At 45.9% G+C, this 27721-nt stretch overlaps 1 protein-coding gene across 1 annotated transcript in view; it reads right to left on the bottom strand.

Moving 5' to 3' along the window:
• si:ch1073-396h14.1 (disintegrin and metalloproteinase domain-containing protein 10) overlaps positions 1 to 18784 on the bottom strand; it is a 137415-nt gene extending 118631 nt beyond the window's left edge. Inside the window, exons 1-3 of the mRNA XM_063031997.1 lie at positions 18493 to 18784; positions 4366 to 4516; positions 1786 to 1904 (exon numbers count right to left, since the gene is read on the bottom strand). Coding sequence (XP_062888067.1) covers positions 1786 to 1904; positions 4366 to 4516; positions 18493 to 18784 — 562 coding nt within the window. The remainder of the gene's footprint in view (positions 1 to 1785; positions 1905 to 4365; positions 4517 to 18492) is intronic.
• Positions 18785 to 27721: the final 8937 nt, after the last annotated feature.

The following is a 27721-nucleotide window of genomic DNA, read 5'->3' as shown; positions in this document are numbered from 1 at the left end:
TGCTATTAACATAACTGTAGGAACCCTTTGGATTTATTTTCACCTTACTTGCTAAAGCAGCCTCGTATCTTCTTTTAGCTTTTCTAATTTCTTTCTTAAGATTCTTTTTACATTCTTTATTTTCCTCAAGCACCTCATTAACTCCAAGCTGCCTATATTTATTGTAGATTCCTCTCTTTTTCCGAACCAAGTTTCCTATATCCCTTGAAAACCATGGCTTTCCCAAACTTTTAACCTTTCCTTTCAACCTATATATCTTCTTCCTGTACGCCTTCTCGTACCATTTGAAATTCTGCCAGCAATAGTGGTGTCATCAGAAAATTTATGGATGGCATTTGAGCTGTGCCTAACCACACAGTCGTGGGTGAAGAGTGAGTAGATCAGCGGGCTAAGCACACACCCCTGAGGTGCGCCAGTGTTGATTGTCAGTGAGGTGGTGATGTTATTTTCAATCCACACAGATTGTGATCTTCCATTTAGAAAGTCAAGGATCCAGTTGCAGAGAGAGGTACAGAGGCCCAGGTTCTGCACCTTCTCAATCAGGACTGTAGGAATGATGGTGTTAAATGCTGAACTACAGTCAATAAACAGCACCCTGACATAGGTACTGGTATTGTCCCAGTGATCCAAGACCACGTCAAGAGCCAGTGAGATCCCCTCTGCCATTGACCTATTGTTGTGACAGGCAAATTGCAGTGGGTCCAGGCCCTTGCTGAGACGGGAGTTAATTCTAGCCATAATCAACCTCCCAAAGCACTTCATCACCCTAGATGTGAATGCCACTGAACGATAGTTGCCTAGGCAGCTTTCCCTGCTTGTCTTGGGCACTGATATAACTCTTGCCCTTTTAAAGCAGATGGAAACTTCAGAATGTAGCAATGAGAGATTGAAAATGTCTTTGAGCTCACTTGGCAGTGAGGTGGCGCAGGTTTTCAGAGCCCTACCAGGTACACCTGTTACCTTGCCAAGGTTCACCCTCTTGATAGATAGGGGATAAACGATCTGACATCAGCTTCTGAGACAGAGTTCACAGGGTCACCGGATGCTGCAGGTGTTTTATTCTCCCTTTCAAAGAGTGGCTAAAAGGCGTCGAGCTCATCTGTGAGTGAAGCATCTTTGCTATTCATGATGGTAGGTTTGGCTTTGTGGGAGATAATGGCCTGCAAAACAAGCCAGAGTTGATGTGTATTAAATTCCGCCTCCAAACATATTCAGAGTTGTTCCTTTGATCTTGAGACAGCCCTCCATAAGTCGTACCTGGTTTTTTTGTATAGTCCTGGGTTGCCAGATCTATCCCTGAGCAGACTATGAACCCTCTGGTTCATCCACTGCTTTTGATCTGGGTATGTACGGCATGTTCTTGTATACTGTAAAACCACACAGGTTTTAATGAAGTCAGTAACAATTAATTCAGACTGCATTTCTATGTTTATCAGCCATCCAAGGGACCTCATAGCTTTGGATCAGGAGCACAGTCTGAGGAGATATGTCTGACATCACAATTCTGTTCTCACACATTATATTCAGAAATAAGTTCTGCCCTGTTAAACTAAAAAGTCCGCAACTACCTCTGTGGTAAAAAGGAGGCAAAAGGAATATCAAATGAAAGTGTTAAATGTCCTTCTATTAATATACTGTAATGTCCAGGCAAAGAACTGTGCACTGCATTGGCATGTCAAACGTCAGTCCCAGCTTTACTGCAGTAACAGAGGCTCTGAGAGTTATGATAATCGAAGGAAAGGACCTCAGGGGGTATACGTGAACCAGCGGCAGAACAGGACCTACCTTGCAACTCCCCAGAATAGATGTGTGAGAGGTCTCCATAGTTCTGGCCACTTTTGGTTTCAATTCTAAAGTCTTCTGTGAACATACTTGGGTCTCTTTTCAATTGGAGATGAAATTGCCTGCAACAAAGATGTAAGTTATTTGTTCCATTTCATGTTCACGATTAGTCCTGGGTGTGTATAACAATAGAGACCAGTGAAGTGGCCTTCAGTGTACAGGGGAAGCCCTGAATTCCTGCACCCTGCTGATGGGAAGTCGCACTCCCTGTCACAGAGTGTACAGGAGAGATCACAGAATGTCACAGAGTGTCACCAAGTGTACAGGAGAGATCACAGAGTGTCACAGAGTGTCAGTCCCTGTCTCCGAGTGTACAGGAGAGATCACAGAGTGTACAGGAGAGATCACAGAATGTCACAGAGTGTACAGCAGAGATCACAGAGTGTGCAGGAGAGATCACAGAGTGTCACAGACTGTCACCAAGTGTACAGCAGAGATCACAGAGTGTCACAGAGTGTACAGCAGAGATCACAGAGTGTCGCAGAGTGTCACTCCCTGTCTCCGAGTGTACAGGAGAGATCACAGAGTGTGCAGGAGAGATCACAGAGTGTCACAGACTGTCACCAAGTGTACAGGAGAGATCACAGAGTGTGCAGGAGAGATCACAGAGTGTCACAGACTGTCACCAAGTGTACAGGAGAGATCACAGACTGTCACAGAGTGTACAGAAGAGATCTGCCCTTCTCTGGCACAGGAAGATCCACTTAACACAAGTGACACCCATGCATCCAACCACTGCCTCCTCGTGTCCCTATCATTTCACCCACCTCCCTCACCTCAGTCTGAAAAAGTTTCTGGTGGCTGCGTTAGCCGCTCACTCCAGTCATGATCCCCAGAGCTTGGTCCTTGAACTGAGAATGGTTCACATTCTCAGTTGGAGCTGATCCCATTGAGAGGACTGGGGTTGAGGTGGGATACTAGTAACATTTAAAAGCCATCTAGTTAAGGACATGGACCGGAGAGGTTTAGAGGGCGATGAGCCAAACACGGGCAGATGGGACTAACCCACTGGCCACCAGTCAACACGGATGATTTGGGCTGAAGGGCCTCTTGCCCTGCTGTATGTCTCTATCATTCTGGGACTTCATATACCCACTGCAAACCTACCTCTCATCCCCCCCTTTAAATCTTTCCTCTCACCTATGCTCTCGCGCGTTAGACTCCCTTCCAATAGGAAAACTCTGTGACCATTCACCATATCTATCCCCATGATTTTAAAAACCTTCATAAGGTTACCCCCCGGTCTCCTAATCTCCATTAGGAGATTTTCCTATCTCCAGGAAAAACAGTCCCAGCCCATCAACCCCAGCCCTCCAGTCCCAGCAAAATCCCTGTGAATCATTTCTGCACCCACTCAAATGGGCATCCTTTGCTGAAGAAAAAATCCAGCACCCGCCTTGTGTGTGAATAGAGAGTATTTCAGTGGGTTGCATAGTCAGCTGTGGGGAGGAGCTGGACTAACCCCAGCCCCTAGAATAATCAAATAATCAGCGATGATGACACACTCCCCCTGGACAGCACGGTTCCCACAGCTCTGTCTGCAGGACATCTCCAAGTCCACTGCTACCTGATGCCCTCCCCAGAGAGGAGGGGCTCAGAGGGGAGGAGGTGGGAGCTGGGGGGCTGTCGGGCTGTCGGGCTGAAACCTCAGCCACCTTAGGTTCTTGGCCAAGTCCAGGCGGCGTCGAGAGTCCCATGTCTCTGGGTTCCAGCCAAGGACTAAGATGCTGGAGAGAAGTGGATCTCACCATGGTGTCTTCATGCTCAGTGAGAGCAGTTCCCAGGGTAGTCGGTCAGCATTCACAGGGGATTAGTCGGCACACAGGAGCAGGAACCAGACCTGTGAATAGGCCTGAATGGGACTGAGGGTTCAATGGCAGTGGGGTCAAGGTGGAAGAAGAAGGGTTAAGGGTTGGGTTAGGGTCAGGGTGGGACTGGGGATGTGGTGGAGATGGTCTGTATGCTGGGCTTGGGGTGGGTGTAAGAGGGGTAGGATAGAGGTGGGGTCAGGCTGGGCTTGGAGGAGAAGGGGTAAGGGTGGGCGTAGGAGTGGGTACAGAGTTGGGGTGCTGGGCTTAGGATGGGGCGGAGGTGGGGGTGTGGTGATGGGGGAGGAGAGAGGGAGCAGGCAATGACGTCTGGTGTCTGTGGGGATGCACAGTGTATATTTTCATGTTCCTATGGTATCAAGAGGAGGCACATGGAAGGGGGAGTGGGGAAGTGGGTAGGAGTGTGTGGTGGGGAGCTTGTAGCTGGGAAGGGTTGGTGAAGGGTAGTGAGGAGGGTAGGAGATGGGAAAGGAGTGAGGCAATGGGGATAAGGAGGATGTGGTTGGCGTAAGGGGGTAGGAACAGTGTGGGGGTGGGGAGATTTGGTTAGGGGCTGTGGGAGGGGTGGGGAAGGTCAGTCTGGGGGCAACGATTGCAATGTACTGCATGCATCACCCTGCAAGTAATCCAGTCTGACTGAGCGGCTGCCCTTGGCACGGCACACCCCATCCGTCCAGCCCGTGAGGAAGACTACCTTTGATGGACCATGAAGTGTAGCCGGACCCTGGGCTCAGCCTCCAGCGCTGACCGCCTCACCCGCTCCTGCTGCTTCCGCAGTGACTCTCGGTCGTACCACAAGGCCTCATATCTCCTGAGGAACGGAATGGCCCTGGCTCCGGTCATCCCTAGGAATGGACAGGAAAGTCCTTCAGCCTTCGCTGGATTTGTCATCAAATTAAACTTTGTTGCCACGCCCGCAACCGACTCCCACTGTGTGACGTGCCCCTGCTGTTGTACCTGGTCTTGTCACAGCTGTGTCTGCAGCAGTGTGGTCCTGCAAATGGGCTGAATATTACACCTGCCTTTCACATCCTCCCTCACCAATGTTCAGGGCCATGAACAGTCCTTCCAGGTGAGGCAGTACTTCCCACCTGAATCCATCAGTTCATTTATTGCCAGTGGAGTCTCTGCATCAGTGAGATCCAGGCCGACTTCATCCAGCACCTTCATTCCATCCGTACGGCCAGGATCTCCCAGTGGCATAATTCTAATTTTAATTCTACTTCCCACTCCCATACCCACGTGTTTCCACGGCCTCCTCCACTGCCCTTGAGGGCAGAGGCAGGTTGGAGGAGCAACACCTCATATACTGTCTGGGTAGCATTAAATCTGAAGGCATGAACATCAATTCCTCTGAAATCTGGTAACCACTCCCCTCCGTCCCTTGTCCCCATCCCTCTCCCCCATTTGATTTCCCTTATTCCTCTGAGTCTATTACTCCTCCACCCCCTCCCCCTCCTTAGGACCTGCCCATCAAGTAGAGGGGGAGTGGGAGGCGAAGGGGGAAGTGTGGGGAAGTGGAAGGAGGGGCGAGGAAGGAGGAGTTGGACAGGGAGGTGGAGGGGGAGGTGAATGAAGGAAGTGTGGGGGAGGAAGGAAATGGAGGGAGGAGGAGATGGATAAGGTGAAGGGGAGAGGTGGAGGAAGGAGGTGGGGAGGGATGAGTGGATGGGGAGGTGGAGTAAGGGGAGAGGGAAATAGAGGGCAAATGGAGGGAGCAGAGATGGAGAGGGGAAGTGGAGGAAGGCGGAGTGATAGGTGTAGCTGGGAGGGGAGGTAAGAGGAAGTTACTCAGCCCTTCTTTCCCACTTCCCAGTTCAATGAGATAGATTGATACTGCACAGTAACAGGGCTCACTGTCCCATGCTGACCACCTACACTAGTCCTAGTTACATCATTTGTTGGCGAGTTCTATCTGCGACCTTCTACCTTTGTTTGATTTTCCTGCACTATCCCCATGTGTCTCAATACCTTCCACAGCTGAATCTACTCTGTGACTGAGCATCTGGATCCCTCCAGCACAGGGAGTTTCCAAAATTCACCACCTTCCACCCTGCTGTCTCGTTTGCCCTAGAAACTGACCCCCTTTCTTGAGCCTGTTATGGAAATCCAGCAGGGAACATCCTCCCTGGCAACTCATAAGAATCTGTGGATCACTCCTCATCTATTAACTATAGGGTACAGGCCCTGTTTAATATTTCCAGTCACAAACCCACCGTGCCAGGATTCAGCGGGAGAGACACTGCCCTGATTCTGCAGTTCTCTGTGGCTGTGGAGAGCAGACTGGTACACCACATTCCTGCAGCTGTCTCACCTCTCCCTGCACAATTTCTCAATAACACCTCTCTTGTTCTAAATGTCATCAAAGCAGGAGTTCATGATTATTGGCCTCCACATCTGGAGCTAAACTTCAGGGCCCTGATTTTCCATCATCGCCTCCTGTACCTGACTTGATCCTTTAATACTCCAGTTGCCATTTTGTAAGTATATTGAAGAGAAGAAGTCAGATTCCTATTTCTAATAAAAGCCTAGTTCTATCAATAGACCAACCACGTAGATGTCACAGCCAAGAAATGCTTCTACTTCCTCAGGAGGCTAAAACATTGGGCACATCCCCTTTGACCCATGCCAATTTTTATTGATGCACCATAAAAAGTATCCTATCTGGATGTATAAGGGCTTGGTAATGGCAACTGTTCACCCAGGATTACAGAGCTGTGGACACGGCCCTGCACATCACAGAAACCATCCTCTCTTCCCTGGATTCTGTTTACACTTCCTGCTACCTCAGTAAAGCAGCCAATATAATCAAACACCCCACTCACCCCAGACATTCTCTCTTCTTCCCCATCCATACAAAAGTCTAAAAGCACATAACACCGGGCTCAAGGACAGCCACTGTTATAAGACTATGATAAAACAGACTCATTGCATTTTCTCTGTAGGTTTTACACTTTATATGGTGAAAAGTTTGTCTTGTACATTTTTATACAGATCAAATCATTACTCTGTGCATTGAGCTAGAATAAGGTAAAACAATAGCAGTGTAAAGGTAAAAGGTAAAGTGCCAAAAAAATAAACAGTAAAGTGGAAGATAGGCCATGAGGCCATCCTATTGTACAAGTAGTCCATTCAAGAGGCTGATATCAGTGAGATTAAAGCTGTCCTTAAGCCTGGTTGTATGTCCTTTCAGATATTTGTGCTGTCTGCCCAATGGGAGAGAGGAGAAGAGAAAATATCCAGGGTGGGTGCTGTCTTGAAATGTTGTAAAGTAATGGTCTGTATGGAGAGCATACCAGAGTTTTCATGGTACATGTGATAATAATAAACCAATTTATCAATTTTTAACGTGACCAATTCCCTGAGTGAAGTCCTATAGACAGGCTGTCTCCAGAGTGGTGAAGTGGATCAGAATCATAATCAGAGCCAGGTTTATTATCATTGACATATGCTGTTGTTCAGCAGCAGTACAGTATATATACATACAGTATATATACATACAGTACATATGATTTCACCTTGAACTTTACCATTTACCTGCACTGTGACCGTTCTGTAGCTTTTACCCTTTCTACATTGTTGTTTTACCTTACTCGAGCTCAATGCACTGAGTAATGATTTAATTTGTATAATCAGTATCCAAGACCAGCTTTTCACTATACTCGAGGTTCCGTTCTTCATCATAATGGGGAAAAATGATCAAATTGACTTTGATTGTGCAATGATAGTGCTAGATGAGGTAGTTTGAGTATCATAGAAACTGTCGATCTCCTGGGATTTTCATGCACAACCCTCTCTGGAATTTACAAAGAATGGTGTGAAAATGAAAAGAATCATCCAGTGAGCAGCATTTCTGAGGATGAAAACGCTTTGTTAATGAGAGAGGTCAGAGGAGAATGATCAGACTGGTTCAAGCTGACAGGTTAAAGCATGGTACAGGAGTGGTATGTAGAAGAGCACCTCTGAATGCACAACACGTCGAACCTTGAAATGGATAGGCTACAGCAGATGAAGATCCCGAATATACACCCAGTGACCACTTTATTGGGTACACATCCCCCTCCACAACAGGTACACCACAGGCACACTGTGGTGATAGGGGATTTGTTGGTTAGGGAAATGGACAGAAGGTTCATGAACGAGCACAAGATTCCTGGACGGTATGTTGCCATCCAGCAGAGGGTGAACAGCCAGAGATCACGGTCTATGTAGGTACCAATGAAATGGGTGAGACAAGTGACGATGATCTCCATAGAGAGTTCAGGAAGTTAGGTGCTAAGATAAAGGGCAGGACCTCCAGAGTTGTGATTTCAGGATTGCTACCCGTGCAACGTGCTAGTGAGACCAGAACTAGGAAAATTATATAGTTCAAGGGGTTGGTGTAGAAAGGAGGGTATAAAATCTTTAGATCATTGGGCTCTCTTCCAGGGAAGGTGGGACCTGTACAGAAGGGACGGTTTGCACCTGGAGTGGAGGGGGACTAATATCCTAACAGGCAAGTTTGAGTAGGGTGGGGTTTAAACTAGAGTTACATCGAGATGGGAACCAGAGTGCCAGGATATGGAGGCAAATGTTGACTATGTCATGAATCAAAAGGTTGAGCATGATGTGACTAGTGTCCTGAGCTGTGTAATGCAAGTATGAAATCGTATGAAAGGTGGATGAGCTCAGGGCATGGATCAACACCTGGAGTTATGACGTTGTAGCCATTACTGAGACAGTTGCAGGCGGGGCAGGGCTGACAGCTCAGTATTCCGGGGTTCTGTTGTTCTAGACGTGACAGAGCAGGAGGGATTAAAGGAGGATGAGTGGTGTTACTCGTCAGGGAAAATGGCACAGCAGTACTCTATCAGGAGCACCAGAAATGGAGAACTTGCCTGGTGAGGTGTTTTGAGTGGAACTGAGAAATAAGAAAGATATGACCACATTAGACAACATTGCCTGCGAAGATCCATATAGTCAAGTCTATGGTATGTCCAGTTGTGATGTATGGCTGTGAGAGCTGGACTATTAGTGTGGCTGAGTACAAAAGAATCGATGCCTTTGAACTTGGATGCTGGAGAAAAGTGTTGAGAGTTTGTTGTGCAGCAAGAAGATCCAACAAGTCAATATTTGAAGAAATACAGCCAGACTGCTCACTCGGAAGCTTGATTATGAGATAAAAGCTCAAATATTTTGGCCACATCATGAGAAGACAGGATTCCTTGGAGAAGACCCTCATGTTAGGTAATAGAAGGAGAGGACGACAGAGGCTATCATGGATATTACTCAGATAATGTGTCTGACCTTGGGGGATTTTAGAGAAGCAGTTTCCAACAAGAAGGCTTGTTGCACAGGAGTCCGTGAGGTCACGAAGAGTCGGTCTCGACTTAACGACTGAACAACAAATGACCACATTAATGGGGTTATATTACAGACCACCCAACAGTCCTAGGGATTTAGAGGAACAAATTTGTAAAGAGAGATATAAGGTTGTTATGGTAGGTGATTTTAATTTCCACATATTGACAAGGCATCCCATACTGTAAAAGGACTAGATGGGATAGAGTTTGTCAAATGTGTTCATGAAAGTTTCCTTCATCAGTACATGGAACTCCAATGAGAGAGTGTACGATACCGGATCTGCTGTTATGGAATGAGACAGGGCAGGTGACAGAAGTTTATGTAGGGGAACATTTTGCATCCAGTAATCACAATGCCATTAGTTTCAAAGTAAATATGCAAAAAGGTAGTTCTGGTCTGTGGGATGATATTCTAGATTGAAGAACGGCCAACTTTGATGGTATCAGAAATGATCTGGCAAGTGTGAATTGGGACAGGCCGTTTTCTGGCAAAGGTGTACTTGGTAAGTGGGAGGCCTTCAAAAATGAAATTTTGAGAGAGCAAAGCTTGTATGAGCCTGTCAGAATTAAAGGTAAAGATAACAAATGTAATGACCCTTGGTTTTCAAGAGATATTGAGACCCTGGCTAAGAGAAAAAATGGAGGTGCTTAGCAGGTATAGGCAAGTAGGAACAAATGAGGTGCTTATGGAGTACAAGACTTGCAAGCACACACTTAAGACTGAAATCAGGAAGGCTAAAAGAAGGCATGAAGTTGCTCTAGCAGACAAGGTAAAGGAGAATCTTAAGGGATTCTCCAGATGTGTTAAGAGCAGAACGATTGCAAGCGACAAAATTGGTCCTCTGGAAGACCAGAATGATAATCCATGTGTGGAGCCAAAACAGATGGGAGAGATCTTAAATGAATTCATTGCATCTATTTTTACCCAGGAGATGGATACAGGGTCTATAGAAATGAGACAAAGTGGCATCAACTTCATGGACCCTGTACAGATTACGGAGGAGGAGGTATTTGCTATCCTGAGGCAAATCAAGGTAGATGAATCCCCAGGGCTTGACAGGGTGTTCCCTTGGATCCTATGGGAGGCAAGTGCAGAAATTGCCAGGGTCCTAGCTGAGATATTTAAATCATCCTTAGTGAAAGGAGAGGTACCAGAGGATTAGAGGATAGCCAATGTTGTTCCACTGTTTATAAAACTTACTGAACATAAACCAGGAAATTATAGATCATTAAGTCTGACACCAGTTGTGGGTAAGCTATTGGATGGTATTCTAAGGGACCAGCTATGAGTATTTGAATAGACATGGACTGGTTAAGGAAAGTCAGCATGGCTTCATGGGTGGTAGGTCATGTCCAATCAATCTTATAGTTTTTCAAGGAAATTACCGGGAAAATGGATGTTTTCTACATGGACCTTAGTAAGGTATTTGACAAGGTCCCACATGGGAGGCTGATCAAAGAGGTTCTGTCGCTGTGCATTCAGGATGAAGTAGAGGCATTATGGGAGCAGCCAGAGAGTGGTAGTGATAGAGAACTTGGAGACACAGGCCAAGACAGGAAAAAGTCAACATGGTTTCCTTAAGGGAAAATCTTGCCTGATGATCCTGTTGGAATTCTTTGAGGAGATTACATATAGGATAGATAAAGGGGATGAAGTAGATGTTGTAATATTTGGACTTTCAGAAGGTATTTGACAAGGTGCCACATATGAGGCTGCTTACCATGGCGTTACAGGAAAGTTACTGGCATGGATTGGCTGATTGGTAGGAGGCAGTGACTGGCAATAAAAGGATCCCTTTCTGGTTGGCTGCAGGGGTCGGTGTTGGGACCGCTGCTTTTTATGCTGTATATAAATGATTTACATGATGCAATAGATGGCCTTGTTGCCAAATTTGCGGATGATATAAAGATTGGTGAAGCAGCAGGTAGTGTTAAGAACACAGGTCAGCTATAGAAGAACTTAGACAGATTAGGAGAATGGGCAAGAGAGTGGCAAATGAAATATAATATTGGAAAATGCATGGTTATGCAGTTCGATAGTCTAAATAAATGTGCAGACTATTTTCTTAATGGGGAAAATAATCCAAAAATCTGAGATTCAAAGGGACTTGGGAGTCCTTGTGCAGAACAATCTAAAGGTTAACTTGCAGGTAGAATTGGTGGTGAGGAAGGCAAATGCAATGTTAGCATTCATTTCAAGAGGTCTAGGATACAAGAGCAGGGATGTGATGCTGAGGCTTTATAAGGCCTTACCTTGAGTATTGTGAACAGTTTTGGGCTCCTCATCTAAGAAAAGATGTACTGGCATTGGGGAGGGTTCAGAGGAGGTTCACAAGGATGATTCCAGGAATGAAAGGGTTATCATACAAGGAATGTTTCATAGCTCTGGGTTTGTACTTGCTGGAATTTAGAAAGATGAGGGGGGATCTCATTGAAACCTTTCGAGTGTTGAAAGGCTAGACAGAGTAGATGTGGAAAGGATGTTTCCCATGATGGGGGAGTCTAGGACAAGAGGGCATAGCCTCAGGATAGAGATGTGGAAAAATTTCTTTAGCCAGAGGGTGGTGAATTTGTGGAATTTATTACCACAGGCAGCTGTGGAGGCCAGGTCATTGGGTATATTTGAAAGGTTCTTGATTAGACATGACATTAAAGGTTATGGGGAGTAGGGCTGAGGAGGGGGAAAAATGATCAGCCATGATCGAAAGGCGGAGCAGACTCGATGGGCCAAATGGCCTAATTCTGCTCCTATGTCTTATGGCCTTATGGTCCTATGGTAGTAGAGGGTTGCCTCTCCAACTGGATGCCTGTGACTACTGGTGTGCACAGGGATCAGTGCTGGGTCCTTTGTTGTTTGTCATCTATATCAATGGTCTGAATGATAATGTGTTTAACTGGATCAGCAAACTTGCAGATGACATCAAGATTGCGGGTGTAGTGAACAGCGAGAAAGGCTATCAGGACTTAGAGAGATCTGCATCAACTGGAAAAATAGGCTGAAAAATGACTGAAGGAATTTAATGCAGACAAGTGCAGTTTTGCAGTTTTGTAGAACCAGCTGGGATAGGTCTTACACAGAGAACAGTAGGGCACTGAGGAGTGTGGGTCCAAAGAGATCTGGATCCATAATTCATTGAAAGTGGCATCAGAGGAAGATAAGGTCATAAAGAAAGCTTTTTGGCCTTAATAAATCAATGTATTGAGTACAGGAGATGGGGTGTAATGTTGAAGTTGAAAAAGATGTTGGAGAGGCCTAAATAGGTGCAGTTTTGGTCACCTACCTGCAGGAAATATGTAAACAAGGTTGAAAGAGTAGAGAGAAAATTTACAAGGTTGCTGGGTTTAGAAGACCTGAGTTATAAGGAAAGATTGAATAGGTTAGGACTGTATTCTTCAGAATATAAGACATTGAGAGGAGATTTGATAGAGGAATACAAAATTATGATGAGTATAGAAAGGGTAAATGCAAGTAGCTTATTTTCCACTGAGGTTGGGTGGGACTGTAACCAGAGATCATGGGTTAAGGGTGAAAAGTTTAAGGGGATCATAAGGAAAACTTCTTCAGTCAGTAGATCGTAAGAGCGCGGAATGAGCTGCCAGCACAAACGATGCATACAAGCTTGATTTCAGCGTGTAAGAGAAGTTTGGATAGGTAACAAAGAAACATAGAAACATGGAAATCTACAGTACATTACAGGTCCTCCAGCCCACAATAATGTGCCAACCATGTAACTTAATCTAGAAACTGCCTATAATTTCCCTACCGCATAGCCCTCTATTTTTCTAAGCTCCATGTACTTATCTAAGAGGCTTTTAAAAGACCCTATTGTATCCGCCTTCACCACAGTCGCTGACAGTGCATTCCACGCACCCGCCACTCTCTGTGTGAAAAACTTATCTCTGACATCCCCCTTGTACCTACTTCCAAGCACCATAAAACTATGCCCCCTTGTGTAGGGCATTTCAGCCCTGGGAAAAAGCCTGTGGATATCCACATGATCAATGCCTCTCATCATCTTATACACCTCCATCAGGTCACATCTCATCCTCCATCACTCGAAGGAGTAAAGGCCAAGTTCACTCAACTGTTCTCATAAGGCATGCTCTCCAATCCAGGCAGCCTCCATGTAAATCTCCTCTGTACTTTCTATATAGTATCCACATCCTTCCTGTAGTGAAGTGACTAGAACTGAACACCATACTCCAAGTGGGGTCTGACCAACGTCTTGTATAGCTGCAACATTACCTCACAGCTTTTGAACTCAATCCCATGATTGATGAAGTCGATACACTGTACGCCTTCTTAACAACACTGTCAACCTGCACAGCAGCTTTGAGTGTCCCATAGGGACATAGACCCCAAGATCTCACTGATCCTGCACATTGCCAAGAGACTTACCATTAATTTCATATTCTGTCCTTAAATCTGGTCTACCAAAATTAACCACCTCACACTTATCTGGGTTGAACTCCATCTGCCACTTCTCAGCCCAGTTCTGCATCCTATCAATGTCCACTGTAACCTCTGACAACCCTCCACACTATCCACAACAACCCCAACCTTTGTATCATCAGCAAACTTACTAACCCACCCTTCTACTTCCTCATCAAAGTCATTTATAAAAATCACAAAGAGGAGGCGTCTCAGAACAGATCCCTGCGGAGCACCACTGGTCACCATCCTCCATGCAGAAAACAAACCATCTACAACCACACTTTACCTTCTGTGATCAAGTCAATTCTGGATCCACAAAGCAAGGTCTCCTTGGATCCCATGCCTCATTACTTTCCAAATGAGCCTTGCATGGGGAACCTTATCAAATGCCTTACTGAAATCCATATACACTACATCGACTGCTCTACCTTCCTCAATGTGTTTTGTTACATCCTCAAAGAATTCGATCAAGTTCGTAAGGCATGACTTACGAAAGGGATATTGATATGACATTGAAAGGAGTAGATAAGATAGAAGTAGGAAAGTTGTTTCCATTGGTAAGTGAGACCAGAACTAGGGGATATTGCCTCAAGATTCAGGGGAGAAGATTTAGGATGGAGATGAGGAGAAACTATTTTTCCCAGAGAGTGGTGAATCTGTGGAATTCTTTGCCCAGGTTTCTTCACCAAATATATTTAAGAAACAGTTAGATAGGTTTTTACATAGTAAGGAAATTAAGGGTTATGGAGAAAAGGCAGGTAGATGGAGCTGAGTTTACGGACAGATCAGCCAAGATCTTATTGAATGGCTGGGCAGGCTCGATGGACCGGATGACTTGCCCTTGACAAAGCCATGCTGACTATCCCTAATCAGATTATGTCTCTCCAAATGCTCATAAATCATGCCTCTCAGGATCTTCTCCAACTACTTGCCCACCACTGAAGTAAGACCCTACTATTAGTAACCCTATCATTATTGCACCATTCCAGAATCTGCCTCCCTATCTGCTCCTCAATTTCTCTGTTACTGTTGGGGGGGGGGTCTATAAAAAACACCCAGTAGAGTTATTGCTTCCTTCCTGTTTCTGACTTCCATCCACAATGACTCAGTAGACAAACCCTCCGTGACTTCCTCCTTTTCTGCAGCCGTGATATATCCCTGATTAGCAACACCACTCCCCCATGTCTTCTGCCTCCCTCCCTGTCCCTTTTGAAACATCTAAAGCCCGGCACACTCAGCAGCCATTCCTGCCCCTAAGTCATCAAAATCTCTGTAATGGCCATAAAATCATAGATACACGTATTGATCCACACTCTAAATTCATCTGCCTTGCTTATGATACGTTTTGCATTAAAATAGTCACATCTCAAACCATCTGGCTGAGTGCATCTTTGCTCTATCATCTGCCTATCCTTCCTCACAAACTCCCTACAAGCAGTCTCTACTTGTGTGGCAACCACCCCATCCTCTGCCTCTTCATTTTGGTTCCCACCCTCCTGCAAATCTGGTTTAAACCCTCCCCAATAGCATTAACAAACCTCCCTCCCAGGATATTGGTTTCCCTCCAGTTCGGGTGCAACCCGTCCCACTTGCTCAGGTCACCCCTTCCCCAGAAAAGGTTCCAATGATCCAAGAGCTTGAAACCCTGCCCCCTGCATCATCTCCTCAGCTACTCATGTTATGGTCCGGTCCGTGAAGTCTACATTCTGGTTCATGGTCCGGTCCATCGTTCCTTATTCCAGGTTTTCCAGTTTTCCCTTCCCTTCACCTTCCACCTGAAGACTTGCCTGAAACCTTGCCTGTATCGCTGTCAAGTTCTGCTGCTGGAGCAAGACCGGAGCCTTGCTGTGTCTAGGTAAGGAACTGTCTTCCGTTGTTTGGAACTGTCTCTGTGTCCACGCCTTCGCTAGGTAGGTCCGGCCATTTGCCACTACCTTGTGTTGGGAATCGTCTCTGTGTCCATGCCTTTACTAGGTAGGTCCAGCCGTTTGCTGCTATCTTAAGTGGAGATCTGTATCTTAGTGTTCTGTGTATGAGTCTCAGCCCTACATTCTGCTCCCAAGGAGGGGTCCCAGCTCTGTGTTCTATGTTCCTGTTCTCCTTTGACCAAGGCTCTGCATTCCTGTTCTCCCTTGATGAAGGCAAGGCTTCGTGTTCTTGTCCTGTCCATGTGCCTCGCCCAGTCCAATGCTGGGGTTCCCTCGTCCTGTCCAGGAGTCTCATGTCCAGTCCTGTTGTCACTCCTAGTCCTGTAGCCACGTCTTGTCCTCGCCTAGATCCAGGATCCGAGCCCGAGTCAAGACCCAGATTCCGGGTCCCTGTCCAGTCTCTGGCTCGGAGTCCTTGTCCAGGTTCCTAGTTCCTAGTTCCTCGTCCAGGTCCCGTTTTCCTAGTCTAGCCTAGCCCAGGCCCTGTATCCTAGCCTCATCCAGGGCCGGTGTCTTGTCCAGTGTGGTTTCTTCCCCATTTCCCTTGCTTGCTTGACATTCCTAGTCCTGTTCCTCGTACTTCAGTGTCTGTGTCTTGCATTTGGGTCCGCCACCAACACCCCCCTTATGACAACTCATTCATCTGTGCTATCTTTCTGTTCTGACCTTCCCTAGCTCGTGGCACTAGCAGTAATCTGGAGATTACCACCTTGGAGGTCCTGCTCTTCAGCTTCCTTCCTAACTCCCTAAACTTACTATGCAGGACCTCTACCCTCTCCTGCCCATGTCATTGGTACCAATTTGTACCATGACCTCTGCTGCTCACTCTCCCCTTCAAGAATATTCTGCAAATGCTCAGAGACATCCTCAGCCCTAGCACGCAGGAGGCAACAAACTATCCTGGTGTCTTTTTTTGCTGCTGTAGAATCTCCTATCTGTCCCCCTAACTGTCGAGTCCCCTATGACTATTGCTCCACCTGACTCCACCCTTCCCTTCTGAGGCTCAGAGCCAACCACAGTGCTATTGGTCTGGCTGCTGCTGCCTTGCCCAGTTAGGTCATCCCCTCAGCAGTATCCAAAGGGGTATACCTGTTGCTGAAGGAAATGGCCACGGGGGACCCTTCTTTCTCCCTTTACCTCTCTCGGTGTTCACCCATCTACCCCCTGAATTCTGCACTCTGGGTGTAACCACCTGCTCAGAAATCATTTCTATCAATTGCTCTGTCTCCCAGATGATCCTAAGTTCATCCAGCTCCAACTCTTTATGAGTTGGAGTTGGCTGAACTTCCCATGGGAGTAGTCATCTGGGAGACTATCAGATTCCATGAATTCCCACATCCTACAGGAGGAGCATTCCACTGCCATATCTGCCATCCTGCCCGCACGGTACAATGGGCAACCAAGACCAAATCTTCTAACCTGCGTCTTTGGCCTCAGCCTCTTCTTGTAGAAGCCTGCTCTCACCGCTGGCCTACTTCCAACAATGGTTGCCCTGCTTGCCCCTTCTGAACTTTTATTTAATTCACAGTGCTCTACTCCTGATACTGATTGGACCTCTGGAAAACTTGTACATGAATAGGAGGGGTATGGAGGGCTATGGTCCCAGTGCAGGTCGATGGGAGTAGGCAGTTTAAATGGTTTCAGCATAGTCTAGATGGGCTGAAGGGCCTGTTTCTGTGCTGTACTTCTCTCTGACTCTATACAATATATATTATTTTCTGTGGGTACTGCAAAAAGAGAGCAAAAATAGTGATGTAGTGCTCATGGCTTCGTGAACTGTCAGAAATCTGACGGTAGAGGGGAAGAAATTGTTACTAAAAGCATTGAGTGTGGATCTTCAGGTGTCTGCACCTACTCCCTGACGGTAGTAACGAGAAGCAGGCCTGTCCCGTGTGGTGAAGGTCCTCAGTGACGGATACCACCTTCTTGAGGCATCGCCGTTTGAATGTTTCCTCGAAGCTGTGGAGGCCAGTGCCCATGATGAAACTGGTCGAGTCTGCAGCTTTTTCTGGTCTTGTTTACTGGCCCTTCTCTACCAAACGGTGATGCAACCAGTTAAAATGTTCTCTTTGGCCCATCTGTAAAACTTTGCTGATATATGATGAAAGACTGGATGAACTAGGCTTATACTCGTTGGAATTTAGAAGATTGAGGGGGGATCTGATTGAAACGTATAAAATCCTAAAGGGATTGGTCAGGCTAGATGCAGGAAGATTGTTCCCGATGTTGGGGAAGTCACAGTTTGAGGATAAAGGGGAAGCCTTTTAGGACCGAGATCAGGAAAAACTTCTTCACACAGAGAGTGGTGAATCTGTGGAATTCTCCGCCACAGGAAACAGTTGAGGCCAGTTCATTGGCTATATTTAAGAGGGAGTTAGATATGGCCCTTGTGGCTACGGGGATCAGGGGGTATGGAGGGAAGGCTGGGGCAGGGTTCTGAGTTGGATGATCAGCCATGATCATACTGAATGGCGGTGCAGGCTCGAAGGGCCGAATGGCCTACTCCTGCACCTATTTTCTATGTTTCTATGTTTCTATATCAAATCTCTTCAAACTGCTAATGAAATACAGCTGTCGTTGTGCCTTCTTTGTAATAGCATCAAGTTGTTGGGCCCTGAATAGATCTTCAGACATGTTGACACCTAGGAACTTGAAGCGATGAGGACGGGGCGTATGTTTCCCTTCCTGAAAGTCCACAATCAATTCCCGGGTCTTGAAGACGTTGAGGGCAATGTCAAGTATCTGTCATGACATCGGGAAGTCCCCACTCCTGCACACAAAGCGGGCCCCAGACGAAAGATGTGTCTGACTATTTAAAATTCCGCAATTTCGGATGCATTTCCTTCTTTTCCTAAACTTTTACAAAGAGTTACAAGGCGCAGGCACAGAACATCTTACAACAAAATACCGTCCCAGGATGAGACCAGAGTTTGCCCGTTACAAATGAAGAAAGAATTTAGCTGCGCATTTCTAGCTTGAAGAAACTTGTTCACTCCCTCTGTGAGTCTGTCCGTCCTTTCCCTGTGTCTCTCAGTAAAGCTATACTTGAAGCTTTGCAAATACATGTCTCATAGAACCATGCAAAACAGCGCTGAACACCATAAAATGTCTCTTACCCGGCAGTCCTTCATGAATCCCGCCAGTAGCCGAGACGATTAAAGGAAGGAAAGAGAATATTCTCATGACCTTTAATGATAATTCTGCCATTGGAATGTAAGCGCCTTCCAACTGAGATCTCGGCGTCGAGGCAGAGGGCTGAGATGTTCTCGGCTCGCCCACAGGTGGACAGCGTGTAGTCCGACAGCTACCGTCAAGACTGTAGAGTTTCCAGAAGTGTCTTACTAACACAGCCCTTGTGCAAGCAGGAACTTGCTGAAGCACACACCTTCGGAGGGCCCACCTCTGCATCGTCACATTACTCAGCCTGGAAGATGATATAAGCATTGATGTAGTGCCCCCCACCCCCAGCACAGACTGCCGATGGGGTGCAGCAGAAAGATGCCGCAGGTCTGGCAACAGAAGCTGGTCAGCGGAGTGTAATTGCGGCGGCGGCACAGGAGAAGACAACTTCCATCCTACCCTCAAATTCACTTGGTCCATTTCCGACACCCCTCTCGCCTTCCTCAATCCGTCTACATCTCTGGAGACAAACTGTCTACCGACATCTTTAATAAACCTATCGATTCCCACGGTTATTTTGACTATACCTCTTCCCACCCTGCCTCCTGTAAAATGCTATTCCCTTTTCTCAGTTCCTTCGCCTCCGCCACATCTGTTCCCAGGATGAGGCTATCCTTTCCAGGACGTCTGAGGTGTCCTCTTCTTCAAAAAGCAGTGTGTTCCTTTTCTCCAACATTGATGCTGCCCTCAACCGCAACTCCTCCATTTTCCCGACTTTACGCTCATCCATCTTCCTGCTGTCCTAACAGGGGAAAAACACAACTCTACGCAAGCCTCCGCATCCAACACATCACTTATTCCAACCCAGTTTCTGTCCTTCAACCAATCTCTAACCTATGCCACAATTTCCCTTGATTCAGCATCTTCTCATCTATACCTATTGAAGACTTTTGGAAGTCGAAGTACACCACATCCATTCGAGGTGCAAGTCTCGAAGTCCAACATGCTGATACGGGATTTTGATTTGAAATGTTGACAATTCCTCTCCTCTCCCCCCCCCCACCCCCACCCCCACCCACAGATGCTGCTTGAGCTATTCAGGTCCTGCAGCGGATTGTTCATTGCTCAACATGATCTGGTTAGCCTTATCTGCTCTTTTAGGTACAATCTCAAACAATTCTCACAGATTTGTCAACTTTGAATTCCCTTTTATGTAACTCTGCTCATCCTGTGTCCCACTACCAGTAATATACCTAGTCATCACTCAGCCCAGCAACCTCTGCATGCAGCACATCATTCTCCATCACTTCCTCGCAGCACAACCCCACATATTGCCCCCTTCTCCCCTTGCTCTCTGTTTTCCACAGGTTCCTCTCCCCTGTAGGAGATGTAACCCCTGACCCCATTCCTCCTCCCTCTCCAGCATTCAGAAATGTAAACAGGTGAGATAGAGATTCATCTATTGCACTCAATGCTCCCAATGTGGATTCCGCTACATGGCAAGATCAAATTCAGGCTAGGCAATCACTTTCCAGAGCACCTGTGCTCTGTCCACACCAGCCATCCTGAGCTTTTGGCAGCATAACAAAGTAGTGAAATTGGCCCAATCCATCAGGGGTAAAGCCCTCCCTGCTAGTGAGAACAACTACACTGAGCATTGTTACAGGAAAGCAGCATCCACCATCAGGGGCTCCCACCACCCAAGTCATTTTCACTGCTGCCATCAGGCGGAAGGTACAGGAGCCTCAGGACTCACACCATCAGGTTCAGGAACAGTTATTACCCCTCAACCACTGGATTCTTGAACCAGAGGGGTCCACTTAATCTCACTTGCCTTATCAATGTTCCCAAAACCAATGGGCTTACTTTCAAAGTCTCTTCATCTCATGTTTTCAATATTTATTGGTTATTTATTTATTATTACCATTATTTTTTTCTTTCTGTATATGCACAGTTTGTAGTCGTGCACACTGGCTGTCTGCCCTGTTAGCATGGTCTTTCATTGATTATGGTTATTGGATTTACTGAGTATAGAACATAGAATAGTACAGCACAGTACAGGCCCTTCGGCCCACAATGTTGTGCCGACCCTCAAACCCTGCCTCCCATATAAGCCCGCACCTTAAATTCCTCCATATACCTGTCTAGTAGTCTCTTAAACTTCATTAGTGTATCTGCCTCCACCACTGACTCAGGCAGTGCATTCCACGCACCAGCCACTCTCTGAGTAAAAAACCTTCCTCTAACATCCCCCTTGAACTTGCCACCCCTTACCTTAAAGCCATGTTCTCTTGTATTGAGCAGTGGTGCCCTAGGGAAGAGGCGCTGGCTATCCACTCTATCTATTCCTCTTATTATCTTGTACACCTCTATCATGTCTCCTCTCATCCTCCTTCTCTCCAGAGAGTAAAGCCCTAGCTCCCTTAATCTCTGATCATAATGCATACTTTCTAAACCAGGCAGCATCCTGGTAAATCTCCTCTGTACCCTTTCCAATGCTTCCACATCCACAGAAAAATGAATCTCAGAGTTGTATATGGTGACATATATCTACTTTGATTATAAATTTACTTTGAATTCACCTCCCTATTCCCACACTGAACTGTCTGTCCTCAAACCTCTCCTCTGCCAAGATGAGGCCAAACGCAAACTTGAAGATCAATACCTCATATTCCACCTCCAATAATCGAATGGTAGGATCATTGAATTTTCCAGTTTCAGGAAACCTACACCCCCTGTGTTTCTTTCCCATTCTCACTGGCCCACCATGGGTCTCTCTTCCTTGTTCACCTTTACCATTCCCCCTTGCCCCCACATTACATAGATTTGCTATCCTTCCCCTTCCTGATTCTATCTATCCATCATCACCCACCTTATTTAGTTCCACATAAAGTCCCAGTCCAGCCTTACCCTTCCCTCTCATCTCTTTACACTTTTTCATCTCAGTCCTGATGCAGGATCACAACCTGAAATGCTGAACGTCCTCTTCCCTCTACAGCTGCTGCTCAATCCATTGAGTTTCCCTGTAGTTTGTGGGGTTTTTTTTGCTTGCAGTACGCTTAGTTACCTCTTCAAAGAGCTCAAAAATTGGACACGATCTTTTACCAACCAGTTCATGTTGACTATCCTGATTAATCCCTGTCTACTTCTGTGTAGAAAGATAGGCTGCTGATTTCTTCTGGCACTTACTGTTTTGGTTATTAACATCATTAACATCTCCAATGTTTTTTATTAAGTTCTCAGTAAACAGTGAGAGATAGTGAGGTGAGGTAGCAACAGGAGGTACATACAGTGATGGAGTTGGACTTTGATCCTGTCTCAAACAAGGCCTCCAGCTTCATGAACAGTTCAGTCCAATCACACTAGGCAGTGATACTTGTAGATTCACCACATCCACTGGCAGTTCTTTGATCTTTCAAATATTTATCCATCTCCATCTTAAGCATATCTAATGATTTGACTCCAGTACCCTTGGGGACAGAGAATCCCAGAGAGTTTCCACCCGTTCTAGATTTTCCCAATACAGATCAGATGGAAGGTAGGACTATTTGAATTCATTCATGTTTTGAATAGACGATGAAGGTAATGGAGCAAGCAATCGTTCTATGATTGGAATCGTAGAATCAGGTGGTGGTTGAAGCAGTTGATGTTGATTCCTTTCAGAAAATGATATTTTTGGACACAGAATATGCAATATGCATGCTAGAGCCACAACTTGAGAGAAACTACTTTGAACCTAAAATCCCACTGCCCTGGGATTTTCTTTCTTCTGGTCTAAAAATAGAATTTAGATTTTCTAATTTATTTCTTTAGACAAGAAAAAAGAAGGAAGTCCCCAAAGAGAGAAAGAGTTTCTTTCTTCTGGTCTATGTCTGTTTTAGACTGAGTGATAGATATGAATTGTTACGGTTCGCTAACAACTCTATTTAAATAAGAAATGACAACAGGGAAGGTGGATAGAAAGTTAGATGAATGACTGTCCAGAGGATCAATCTCTCTCACACACACACAGAATACTCCAGAATGGCAGACTAACCCACTGTACCCAATAGCTGACTGTGCACCACACGCAAAATGCTGAAGGAACTCAGCAGACCAGACAGCACCCATGGAAAAAAGTACAGTTGACATTTTGGGCTGAAACCCTTCAGCAGGACTGAAGAAAAAATGCTGAGGAGTAGATTTAAAAGCTGAGGGGGGGGGTGAGAGGAGAGAGAAACACAAGGTGATAGGTGAAACTTGGAGGGGGAGAGATGAAGAGCTGGGAAGTTTATTGGTGAAAGAGACAGATGGCCATGGAAGAAAGAAAAAAGGGGGAGGAGCACCAGAGGGAAGTGATGGGCAGGCAAGGAGATAAGGTGAGAGAAGGAAAAGGGGAATGGGAAATAGAGAAGGTGAGGGTTGGGGGGCATTACCAGAAGTTTGACAAATCGATGTTCATGCCATCAGGTTGGAGGCTACTCAAATGGAATATAAGGTGTTGTTCCTCAACCTAAGTCTGGCCTCATCGCGACAGCGGAGATGGACATTTTGGAATGGGAATGGGAAGTGGAATTAAAATGGATGGCCATTGGGAGTTCCGGCTTGTTCTGCGGACAGAGCATAGTTGCTCAGCAAAACGATCTTCCAAACTACGTCAGGTCTCACCAATATAAGACAGACCACACCGGGAGTACTGTACATAGTAAATGACTCAACAGACTCACAGGTGAAGTGTGGCCTCAATTGGAAGGACTGTTTAGGGCCCTGGATGGTCGTGAGGGAGGAGGTGTAGGGGTAGATGTAGCACTTGTTCTGCTTGCAAGGGTAAGTGCCAGGAGGAAGATCAGAGGAGAGGGACAAATGGATAAGGGAGTTGTGTAGGGAGCGACCCCTGAAGAAAGCAGAGAGGAGGGGGGAGGGAAAGATGTGTGTGGTGGTGGGATCCCGTTGGAGGTGGCAGAAGTTTCAGAGAATTATGTGCTGGATGCGAAGGATGGTGGGGTGGTAGGTGAGGACAAGGGGAACCGTATCCCTGGTAGGGTGCCAGCAGGTTGGGGTAAGAGCAAACCTGTGTGAAATGGAAGAGATGCAGTTGAGGGCAGTGTTGATGGTGGAGGAAGGGAAGCCCCTTTCTTTGAAAAAGGAGGACATCTCCTTCATTCTAGAATGAAAGGCCTCAGCCTGAGAACAGATGAGGCAGAAACGGAGGATTTGAGAAAAGGGGATGGCGTTTTTACAAATAGTAGGGTGGGATGAGGTGTAGTCTAGGCAGCTGTGGGAGTCCGTGGGTTTGTAATAGACATCGATGGATAAGCTGTCTCCGGAGGTAGAGGCAGTGAGATCAAGAAAGGAAATGGAGGTGTTGGAAATGGACCTGGTGAATTTGAGGACAGGGTGGAAGTTGGAGGCAGTGGATGAAGTCGACAATTTCAGTATGGCTACAGGAAGCAGCACCAATGCAGGCGTTGATGTAGCATAGGAAAAGTGTGGGACGGTCACCAGTGTAAGCCATCCTACCAGGGATAGGGTTCCTCTTGTCCTCACCTACCACCCCACCACCCTCCATGTCCAGCACATAATTCTCCAAAACTTCTGCCACCTCCAAGCACATGTTTCCCTCCCTCTCCACCACTTCCTGCTTTCTGCAAGGATCACGACTCCCTTGTTAATTCCACTTCCCAATCCCATTCCGATATGTCAATCCATGGCCTCCTCCACTGCATCGTGATGAGGCCACACTTAGGTTTGAGAAATAACTCCTTATATTCCGTTTGGGTAGCCTCCAACTTGCAGGCATGAAAACCAATTTCTCAAACTTCTGGTAATGTCCCCCAACCCCCCTTTCTCCATTTTCCATCTACTTTTCCCTCTCTCTCCTCACCTCCTTGTCCGCCCATCGCCTCTGTCTGGTGCTCCTTCTCCTTTTCCTTTCTTCCATGGCCTTCTGTCTCTTTCACCGATCAACTTCCCAGCCCTTTACTTCATCCTTCTCCCTCCTGGTTTCACCTATCACCTGGTGATTCTCTCTCCCCTCCCCAACCTTTTAAATCTACTCCTCAGCGTTTTTTCTGCAGTTCTGCCAAAGGGTTTTGGACTGAAATGTCGACTGAACTTTTTTCCATAGATGCTGCCTGGCCTGCTGAGTTTCTCCAGCATTTTGTGTGTGTTGCTCGGATTTCCAACACCTGCAGATTTTCTCTTGTTTGTGAGCTGATTGCACACAGTGAGGTTCCTCCTCTCACGGACCACCCTGCTGTTTGCAGTTCAGGCATCTGCTGTTGGATGGGTTTTTCAATTAACCAAACTAGGTGATGGTCCAGGGCTTCCTGACTACTGCTGAGGCTGCACTCATCCAGGTTATTGGAGAGTAGTCCATTATACTTCTGTCTGTTGCTGCAATACAGAGGAAAGCCTTCTGGCAGCCATGCCACAATCACTACAGTCAGATCCAGATGAATAACTGGCCAACCACAGCCACCATGAAAGCAGTACTGTTGGAACAGACTGGATGATGTCTTGATTGGAGCCCCTGTCCTGCTGAGCCATCACTTATACAATGGGCTGGTGATTTGTTGCCCTTACATTTACCATGAGCTTTTACATTGGAAATTTAGATTAATTAAATATCCATCTGTGGTTGTCTGGGGGAACCTGTTTCTTTGCTTAGTGTAGGTCAAAGATTCAAGGTGTTCAGGGTAAAATCCAGACAGCAAGCCTTTCAATGGGAGAATGCCAGATTTACCAAAATACCAGGGCCAGTGAATTAAACTGGGATTAACTGGTAGAGATGGTGAGAAAGTGTGGGGATTAGCTGACATTCCAATTTTCATGTGAAATGAACGGATTCCCAGAGAGGTAGAGCTGAGGACAGTGGCTGTGTTGTCAGGGTAAAATTCAACCCACAACAGTCTGCAAAAAGGAGTTAGAAGAGTTGGTGACATACTGTATGCAATCGGTCACAACCACGGATTCGGCAGCGCAGTAGATACGGCAACTGCGCTTGTGAATTTGCACGTGTCAGCTGATTATTACTTCATCGTGATAGTTTTTAACTCCATAATTGTTGTCATAGTGCTTCTCAAGACTTGGACAGAGCACAGCAATGCTTTGTTTTTGCTTGCATCGGCCTTGCCTGAGAAATTGGACTGCCGAGTCAACTGACTCTGAAGACTCGCGGTATTCATTTAATAATTAGATGCTCTTTTCAGCTGCACTGTAGGCTTTGTTTCCTGTCTGAGAGTTTTAGTTAACAGCCCTGCTTGGCCTAGTATTTATTGTGTTATTTTCCCTTGAACACTGTTCACATTAAAGTTTTGTGAACTATCGACCTGCTTCAGTGTCTCTCACTCTGCACTTGGGCCATATCCAAATCTGGTGACAGTAATCAGGTTAAATTGTGATCCTCACTGGGACTAGAGCAAAGGAAACAATGAGAAATAGTTATGAGAATGCCATAAATAACAAGAACTTTCAAGCTTGCTGAGACTCCTTTAGTACCACAAATTCTGGAGGACAAACTGTGAATTTTGGTGTGTGGTGGGAGAAAGAGCTGTGGGGGTGTATTTCAAGAGTTGTAGTACTTCAACTCCTACCACTAGTTTGACTAATATCTTTCTCCCATCCCACAGTCCGTCTCCACTCCATATCTCCCTCCATTCCCTGATACTATGTGCATCTCTCTCTCTCTCTCTCTCTCTAATCTGCTGATTCTCCATTCAGCTGTTTACTCCTCTGAGTCACCTCTCGAATATCCAATAAATTCAGGAGAGGTATTTAGAACTCATTATGTTGTAACTGAGGTGAAAAGCATCAATGCAATCGGAACCCAATGGAGAAAAGAATAGGAGACGACAGTAAAGGCAAGGCTCTTTTGCCTGTCAAGTCTATGCTGCTCCTTTTGAAGAGTTCCCCAGCTATTCCCTGCTCTATCCCCAAAGTGTTAAATGAACTGCTTCTCCATGAAGCAGTTAGTTTTATTCACTTGTCCTCATGGCATTTCCCGTTATTTGACCTCTCAACTCTTCAAAGTAATACAGCAATTTACAGTACAAGTGACCTGGGTTCAATTCCTGCCATTGCCTGTAAGGAGTTTATACATTTTCCCCATGACCATGACCATGTGCGTTTCCTCTCACAGGTCAAAGACCTACTCGTTGGTAGATTAATTGGTCATTGTAAATTGTCTCGTGATTAGGCTCAGGTTAAATCAGGGGATTGCTGGGCCGCACAGCTCAAAGGGCTGGAAGGGCCTATTCTGTGCTGTATCTCAATAAATAAAAAAATTATACAGCACAGACACAGACCCTTTGAATCAACTCATCCATACCGACTAGGTTGTCTGCCTACCTGAGATAGTCCCACTTGCCTGCATTTGGCCTGTATCCATGAATTAAATGTCTTTTAATTGTTATAATTGTACCACCTTTACAGCTTCCTGTGGTAACTCGTTCCACATACCCACCATCCTCCATATGGAAAATTTGCACTAGGGTCCACTTCAAACCTTTCCCCTCTCATCTTAAACCTATGTCATCCAGTTTTAGACTCCCTACTTACGTAAAGGACTTTGTCCACCCACCTTATCTACACCTTCATGATTCTATTCAACCATTTGAAACAATTTCTCATGAATACTTTCTTCTGCGCTCCCTGTGATTTCATAATTTCCTTATCTCGAAGGAGTGAAACCACAGTTTCTTCAGTCTACCCACCAACCTACAACCCTCATCACTAGAATGTTCTTCCCTTACTCTTTTTATAAAGTGCAGTGCTCAGAATCGAGCAAGACCTTAAAACACAAGTTTCTATTGTGCCTTTGGGGAACAAAAACATACAGTGATGGGGCTAGATGGGCAAATAGACTGAAGCCAGGTATTTGAAATAAGGGTAATTATAAGAACAGAAAACAGACCAAGTGAATGGCAAATTAAATTAAGGGATGTTCGATCGTGAAACAGTAGTAGAAATTTTCAGGAGACGGAGAAAAAAAGTCTCCAAGAGGAGGACTTGTCACTGTGGTGAACTAAACAAATTACAGATAACAACATATTCGGTTTGGCAATGCAGGTAGAGCTTAATTCCCAGATCCGGCAACCCGGGTTTAATCCTGACATCAGGTGCTATCTGTATGGAGTTTGCATATTCTCCCTGTGATCGTGTGAGTTTCTTCTGGTCGTTTTGGTTTCCTCCGACGTCCCAAAGAATGAACGATTGGCTGCTGTAAGTTTAATTTGGTGAGGTGGG

The sequence above is a fragment of the Mobula hypostoma genome, chromosome 24 (genome assembly GCF_963921235.1).
Source record: "Mobula hypostoma chromosome 24, sMobHyp1.1, whole genome shotgun sequence".
Taxonomy (NCBI): domain Eukaryota; kingdom Metazoa; phylum Chordata; class Chondrichthyes; order Myliobatiformes; family Myliobatidae; genus Mobula; species Mobula hypostoma.
This window is presented reverse-complemented; position numbering and strand designations above follow the sequence as displayed.